The 8,429-nt window shown below is 45.1% G+C and overlaps 1 protein-coding gene across 1 annotated transcript in view; it reads right to left on the reverse strand.

Moving 5' to 3' along the window:
* Nucleotides 1-2,583, reverse strand: part of LOC137377519 (ubiquitin-conjugating enzyme E2 D3-like) — a 36,413-nt gene extending 33,830 nt beyond the window's left edge. The window contains exon 1 of the mRNA XM_068047203.1: nucleotides 2,324-2,583. Coding sequence (XP_067903304.1) covers nucleotides 2,324-2,347 — 24 coding nt within the window. The 5' untranslated portion in view covers nucleotides 2,348-2,583. The remainder of the gene's footprint in view (nucleotides 1-2,323) is intronic.
* Between the last annotated feature and the right edge of the window lie 5,846 nt (nucleotides 2,584-8,429).

Genomic DNA, 8,429 nt, shown 5'->3' on the forward strand with positions numbered 1-8,429 from the left:
CTTCATGCAGCTGAGTGTCAAGAATTGTTCATTAGATTGATTCCTGTGATGAGAGGGCTGCCTATAAGGAGAAATTGAGCAGGGGGGTGGACCTATATTCTCTGGAGTTTAGAACAATGAGTGATGATCGCAATTTTTAAATGCATGGAAAGCTTGACAGGGTAGAAATGCTTAGAGGTCGTTTCCCCTGAACGGAGAGTCTAAAACTAAAGGTCATAGTCTCAGGTGAAAGGATCAGCTATTTAGAACTGAGGTGAGGAGGGTTGTGAATCTTTGGAATTTTCTACCCCAGAGGGTAGTGGGTGCTCACTCAATGAGGATATTCAAGGCTGAAATTGGCAGATCCTGGACACTAAGGGAATCAAGGGCTATACGGATAGGACAGGAAAGTGGAGTTGAGGTAGAAGTTCAGCCATTGTCTGTGTTCTTGTGAATGACGGAGCAGGCTCAATGGGCCAAATGGCTGACTCCTGCTCCTATTTCTTGTTAGGTTGCATAACCATAATACTTATTTGTCACTTCCTTTAGCCAGGCACAGTACTGCACTGCATAAATGCAACTTCTTTGTTCTTTGATTGTTTAGTAGGTTGGGATACTTTCAGAGAAGCCAGCTAGCTTTATTTTTATCTGATGATTGTCATTTTTGCCTTTTTACCATCCCTATGGTCACATATACTATTTCCTATACAAAGTAAAGAACTAAGTATTTGATGCAATATTTAAATTCAGTTCACAATGAAGGAATTTCTCATATGAGCATGAGTAGCAGACTTGTACAAAACAAAGCAAAAATAAATCAGACATTCCAAATTGGGGCTGTTTCAACTGGAGACGACCAAATGTTTGCTGTAACTATTTCTCTATGATTCCAAAACCTGTGTTTCAAAGCATTGTTAATCCAAAAATCCAAATCTCTATGGTACAAACCATTCAAACCCTTATTCAGCACTTAACTTGCTCTACTAATCTAACAAAACATTTAAATTACCAGAGGTCACAATATAATTCTTTAAGAACTTCAAACAATGACCAACTTGCCGAGATTTAGATGACTACCTGAGAAATGCATTGAAAAATACTCAAAAAAAACACTCCAAACTTAATTAAGTTTTACACTCAGAAATCTCTGAGCTGATATTCTACAGTTAGAAAACCTGACAGACTATATCAGCACATAAGTACAGCAAAACAGTTTTGCCAAATACCTCAAATTAAAAGCAACCAAGACCACCTCTGGACTTAAGGGCATACAGGCCCTGAAGTGAAATATGGATAAATGTACAAGTTTATGTTCAATTTAACTCAATATTAATGTAATAGTGAATTTCCCACAATTGTAGATCAAAACCTTTCCACCAAGCCAGCCCATAAAGAATTTAAACCAGGAAAAAGTTTTGAAACCTCAAGCATATGACTTCAAATTTTTAAGCACTGACAGTAGAGGAAGCTTGCTGAATTTAATTGACTCCAATGCGCAACCACTCTGCAATCGGCAACAAATGACTGTCCATTGATCCGTTGAATTTTTTTTGAGATGGGTGCTTGAATTTGATTCAATGGCACAGGGCAAAATCTTAGCCTGTATGGAACTATCGTTAGGAAGTTCATTTTCAGGTGATATTTTACAAAACTGGCCTAAACATTCTTCGGGGATTTGCACACCCTTAGACAAAACTTCATTCATAACAGAAGTTTCACAAAGAACATCTGAAACAAATCTGTAATATACAAGTACACTAAATAGCATCCAGAACTGCTGCAAAAGCTTTGCTCCAAGTTCTCAGTTTTTGAGTTGCAGATTAAAATGAAAACATTTCCTTCTCAACATGACATTCAGGAATATGTACTTAAGTAACTACAGCAAATAATATTCATCATTCAATGCAGTGTAACTCCTCAAAATCTGTACTGATAAAAAGAGTATACACCTAAAACGTCCTTTCTCTTTATGGCTGCTGCTCGTTACCAGCTTCAGATTTCAGATGTTCTTTTGAGACAAACACTACATTGAGATACAAAATGATTCCACTGCATTTCCGATTTGGGTTTCAGTGTCTGCATAAAAAGATGCTATGTTAACACCCCCCAACCAAGCCGGCCCCAGGGACCCACGACCTCACCCTCCCCGACCCACACACCAGGGGAGCCCCGGCTCCCTGCGGCCCAGTTTCAGGCTGATAGCGAGAGACGCGACCGAGAAAAGAGGCAGGACGCGGTGGCGCTGGTCACACCCTACTGGCTGCTCTCTCTAAACCAGCCCGGGATCGAGGAGTAAAGGCGAGGCCGCAGGCGCTAGGCCCAACACCACCCCGGCCCCTGTTACCTTGTTAATCCGCTTCAGCGCCATCCCGCGGGGCCGGCCTCAGCCGCTGTCGGTGGGGGTCGGAACAGTAGGAAAGCGGGAGGCTGTGTGCACGTCTCCGTCACCACTTAGGCCGCGGCTTGTTGCTCGGCTCAGGTTCTAACTGCCCCCCTGGCCCTGAGTGCGGCTCTCAGGGCTGTGGCAATGCCCGGGAACTAGGACTCGGAATCACTGCTTCTCGCCACAAGATGGCGGCCGCCGGAGCTACATTCCCCCCCCCGGAGCTGCGCGCGCAGCCGCCGCTCACTCCGCCCCGCCCTCAGCACCGCCAGGAAGAGAGTCCGCGCCGCTGCAGATACACAGCGCGCCCGCATACCGTCTACCGCCCTTCCCTTCCAGGAAACCTTCAAAACGACGAAGGACCCTTGGAGCTGCTGCGGAGTTTGGGAGAAACGCAACCGGGAAGAAAGTTGGAGAAGGTGGAGGTTTACAGCGGGGAGGCCGGGTGTGAGATGGTTCCCCTCCCTGTGGGTGGGGTGTGAAGTCTCGCGAGATAATCGGGGTCGCAGGCATCGCCGCGTATCACGTGTGACAAGGCGCGACCCCGGGCGCGTGGCCAAAGAGAGCGAGAGCGCGCACTTCCTCCCCACGGGCACGCGCCCTTTTGTTACTCTTGTTTCCCGATCAGCAACAAATAGCAGCTTTAGATCTGAGTGTCCGAGCTCCGCCTGGCCGCAGACTATTGACCAGCTAACCACTGGCCAATCCCCGGCTTCCGGCAGCAAAGGCTCAGTGTGTCATTTCGCAGAAATGAGATTACTTGGAGAGAATTGCGACACAGGGAATGTTGCAATCAGTAGTTTCAGTTTTTAAGTTTTATACAGGGATACACACAATCTTGTTCCTGCTTAAAAACATCATTTCGGTAGCTACATTAATGAACGGACAGATTTTTCTGCATATTATTCTCGGCAATTTACTGACAGGTTACTTCGATATCGGAGCTGGTGAGGATAATCTCGAGGTCATGCGGATTAGGGACTCAGATCGAAACATAATCTAAAATGCAGAAGCCAAAAATCTGGAGTATAGAAAAGACATAAACATAAGAGTTCCTTGCTTAGTTAATTAGATTTGAAGCATAAACCTGAATGTAGCACTTTGATCCACTAATATTCTTACAATAACACGTAGCATGGTGATGTATAAAGGATTGGGGGCAACTGTCTTTTCTCGCGAGGTATCCACAAGGCAGTGGGGAGTTTGATTCATGAGTGCCAGGTCATGTCCACACACCAGTGGGCCTACACACTGTGGGAGCCAAACCTCCAAGTTCCTCTGAAGCTTTAGCCTTGGGTCACAATGGACCCAGTTTCCATTCGTCGCCACATGAAGACGCAGCAGAGGACTTGCTGATGGAGAGGCTGTGTACTGGCAGGGAGAGACGCATTTAGTTTTTCTTTTCGCATTGCTGTAGCCCAGCTGTGTAGGCTGAAACGGAGAAACACACTAGCATACAAAAAGCGAGAAGCACACTACCTCTCTTCAGTCACACACTAGGCGCATCACATCAATCTTGAGAGTGATGAAGGCCAAGGGAATAAACCCTGACAAAAACTCTGGAGTGCAGCCCCAAAAGCGGATGCCTAAATATGTGATCTTTCCACAACTTCTGTGAGCAAGCCAGTGCCAAACGTAGTGCTCTGCATTCCTTTGGACCAACCGGGGAGGTCAAGAGAGGCACCCTGATGTTTGGACAGACCGGGGTCTCCATAAATTTTGCCCAGGCTTGCACCCTGGAGTGGATACTCGGGTTTCACTGCAAAGCGTTAACACAACACAGGAGACAGCAGTTACAAGTGATAAGCCCAACTTGATTGGCGTAGAGAATGGGCTACAGGCCATCTCTGATAGTGGGAGGGACCATCATGTCCCACTCGTCAGCTGACGCCCACCTCAAGCTGGCAGCCCTAGACTAGTAAACATAGAAACATAGAAAATAGGAGCAGGAGTAGGCCATTCGGCCCTTCGAGCCTGCTCCGCCATTCATTATGATCATGGCTAATCATCCAACTCAGTAGCCTGTTCCCACCTTCGCCCCATACCCTTTGATCCCTTTAGACCCAAGAGCTATATCTAACTCCTTCTTGAAAACATACAATATTTTGGCCTAAACTGCTTTCTGTGGTAGTGAATTCCACAGGCTCACCACTCTCTGGGTGAAGAAATTTCTCCTCATCTCAGTCCTGAAAGGTTTACCCCGTATCATTAGACTATGACCCCTGGTTCTGGACTCCCCCACCATCGGGAACATCCTTCCTGCATCTACCCTGTCAAGTCCTGTTAGAATTTTATAGGTTTCTATGAGATCCCCCCTCACTCTTCTGAACTCCAGCGAATATAATCCTAACCGACTCAATCTCTCCTCATACGTCAGTCCCACCAATCCAGGAATCAGTCTGGTAAACCTTTGCTGCACTCCCTCTATAGCAAGAACATCCTTCCTCAGATAAGGAGACCAAAACTGCACACAATATTCCAGGTGTGGCCTCACCAAGATCCCTGTACAATTGCAGCAAGACATCCCTGCTCCTGTACTCGAATCCTCTCGCTATGAAGGCCAACATACCATTTGCCTTTTTTACCGTCTGTTGCACCAGCATGCTTACCTTCAGATACTGGTGTACGAGAACACCCAGGTCTCGCTGCATATACCCCTCTCTCTTCCTATTTTTGCTACCGAAGTGGATAACCTCACATTTATCCACATTATACTGCATCTGCCATGCATTAGCCCACTCACTCAACTTGTACAAATCACCCTGAAGCCTCTCTGCATCCTCCTCACAAATCACCCTCCCACCCAATTTTGTGTCATCTGCAAATCTGGAGATATTACATTTAGTTTCCTCATCTAAATCATTAATGTATATTGTGAATAGCTGGTGTCCTAGCACCGATCCCTGTGGTACCCCACTAGTCACTGCCTACCATTCGGAAAAAGACCCATTTATCCCTACTCTTTGTTTCCTGTCCGACAACTAATTTTCTATCTATCGCAATACACTACCCCCAATCCCATGCGCTTTAATTTTACATGCTAATCTCTTATGTGGGACTTTGTCGAAAGCCTTCTGAAAGTCCAAATAAACCACATCCACTGGCTCCCCCTCATCAACTCTACTAGTTACATCCTCGAAGAACTCTAATAGATCTGTCTGGTCTATAATTCCCTGCTTTCTCTCTACCTCCCTTTTTAAATAGCGGGGTTACATTAGCTACCCTCCAATCTGTAGGAACTGTCCAGAGTCTATAGAAGATGCTGAGCTGCCACGATCCACCTTCTTCGCTGGGTGTCTGGAGTATAGAGTCTCTGCTCAACAAGCTGACTGAATCCATTGCACCAGGCAATCAAATGAAACAAACTAAAAGAAAGAAGATACCAACTCCTTGATTGACAGGCTGGAATGTCAGGATCATGTGCATTGAACTGACAGACGACTGTGGTCGACATGGAACGTCATAGGCTGAACATTGATATAGCTTGCCTACAAGAGACAAGACTCACTCAGAGCGAATCATTGAAAGAAAAACAATACTTGTTCATCTGGCAGGGGAAGAGTTCAGAGGAAAACGGTGAGCAAGATGTAGGCCTTTCTCTTGAAATCATTGATTGTCTCTGCTTCCACCACCCTTGTGGGCAGTGAGTTCCAGGTCATTACCACTTGATGCGTAAAAAAGTGCTTCCTCATATTCCCCCTGCATCTTTTGCCCAAAACTTTCAAACTGTGTCCCCTAGTCCTTGTACCATTTGTTAATGGGAACAGTTTTTCCTTGTCTAACTTATCTAAGCCTATCATAATCTTGTACACTTCTACTAAATCTCCCCTCAATTTCCTTTGTTCTAAGGAGAACCAACCCCAGCTTTTCCGATCTAACCTTGTAACTAAAATCCCCCATCCCAGGCACCATTCTGGTAAATCTCCTCTGCCCCCTCAAGGGCCCTCACATTCTTCCTAAAGTGTGGTGGCCAGAACTGGATGCAATACTCCAGTTGGGGCCTAACCAGAGCTTTATAAAGGTTCAGAATAATGCTTTTGTACACAAGGCCACTATTTATAAAGCCCAATATCCCATATGCTTTACTGAACACTTTCAATATGCCCTGCCACCTTTAAAGATCGATGCGCATTCAGCCCCAGCTCCCTCTGTTCCTGCACACTCTTTAGGACTGTGCCATTAAGTATATATTACCTCTCCCTATTCCTTCTGCCAAAATGCATCACTTCACGCTTGTCAGTATCAAATTCCATCTGCCACCTGTCTGCCCATTCTGCTAGCCTATCTATGTCCCGTTGCAGGCAGTTCAAATCATCCTCACTGTTTGCCTCACCTCCAAGTTTGGTGTTGTCAGCAAATTTTGAGATTCTACCCTGTATTCCAAGATCCAAGTCATTTATATATAGCAAAAAAAGCAGTGGTCCCAGCACTGACCCTTAGGGAACATCACTATCTACCATCCTCCAGTCTGTAAAACAACCATTTACTACAACTTGCTGTTTTCTGTCCTTAAGCCAATTTTCCATCCAATTGGACACTGGCTCTCCTATTCCATGAGCCTCAATGATCCCCTACTGACATTTGATCCACTTGGCCCACCTCATTCCCAAGAAACAGACATAACAGTGCCTCCTTTCTTGTTGGATTGAAAACATACTTCTGGAGAAAATTTTCCTGAACATGCTTTAGGAACTCTTGCCCCTCTCTGCCCTTTACACTACTACTATACCAGTCTATATTTAGATAACTAAAGTCCCCCATTATAACTACTCTATAATTCTTGCATGAATATCTATGCTCCAACACTGTGCTCCACTACAGAGACCTATGGAGATCTTGACACTGCTATTAGCAGAATCCCTAAGATAGAACATCTTTATCTTTGGGGGATTTCAATGCAAGAGTGGGCGAGGACCATGAGGTATGGCCCACTTGCCTTGGACATCACGACACGGTAAAGATAAATGAAAACAGTCAGAGACTACTTGAGCTATTTTCGTATGTTTGCTGCCACCATGAGCTTTCTGTAACCAACACTGTTTTTCAGAACAAACCATGACACAAGTTGTCCTGGAGACATCCAAGGTCAGAACATTGGTACCAGTTGGACCTGATGATGATCAACAGATGTAACTCCCTCAACAGCATCCTCAAGATACACAGCTACCACAATGCTGACTGCGACACAGATCACTCTCTGGTGTGCACCAGGGTCAGGATGCAGTCCTTGAAGCTTTTCCATTCAAAGCAGAAAGGCCGTCCTCATATCTACGTCAGCCATACTGCCTACCCAGATATGAACCAACAGTTCCTCGACTTGATTGAACAGGTGCTTCCGGCACAGAGTGCAGAAGCAAAATGGAACATTACTTCGAGACGCCATTTATAATACTGCACTCTCAACATATAGGAAGCAGGAGCGGAAAAACATTGACTGGTTTGACTCTAACATTGCTACAATGGAAACTATCATTGAAGCCAAGCAATCCGCTCTCATTAATTACAAGAGAGATCTGAGAGAGAAGACTCTGAATGCACTAAGAGCTCGAAGTAAAATCCAACAGACTGCTAGGTGCTGTGCCAATAAATACTGGTTACAACTTTGCCAGAATATCCAGATATCCCCGACACAAGGAATGCTGGGGGCATGTACGATGGGATTAAAAAGGCAACGGGTCCATCAGGAAAGAAAACATCTCCATTGAAAACAAAGGCAGGGGAGGTCATCATCAACTGCAGTAAAGGAGAGATGGTGGCATAGTGATCATGTCACTGGACTAGTAATCCAGAGGCTCAGGCTAATGCACTGGGGACCCAGTTTCAAATCCCACCATGGCAGCTGATGGAATTTAAATTCAATTAATTAATAAAAATCTGGAATTGAAAGTTAGTCTCATTAAAAACCCTAAAATAAAAGCAAAATACTGCAAATGCAGGAAAGCTGAAATAAAACAAGAAATGCTGGAAATACTCAGCAGGTCTGGCAGCATCTGTGGAGAGAGTAGCTGCTTCTCTCTCCACAGATGCTGACAGACCTGCTGAGTATTTCCAGCATTTCTTGTTTTTA

This window comes from Heterodontus francisci, chromosome 1 (genome assembly GCF_036365525.1).
Source record: "Heterodontus francisci isolate sHetFra1 chromosome 1, sHetFra1.hap1, whole genome shotgun sequence".
In the NCBI taxonomy this organism is placed as follows: domain Eukaryota; kingdom Metazoa; phylum Chordata; class Chondrichthyes; order Heterodontiformes; family Heterodontidae; genus Heterodontus; species Heterodontus francisci.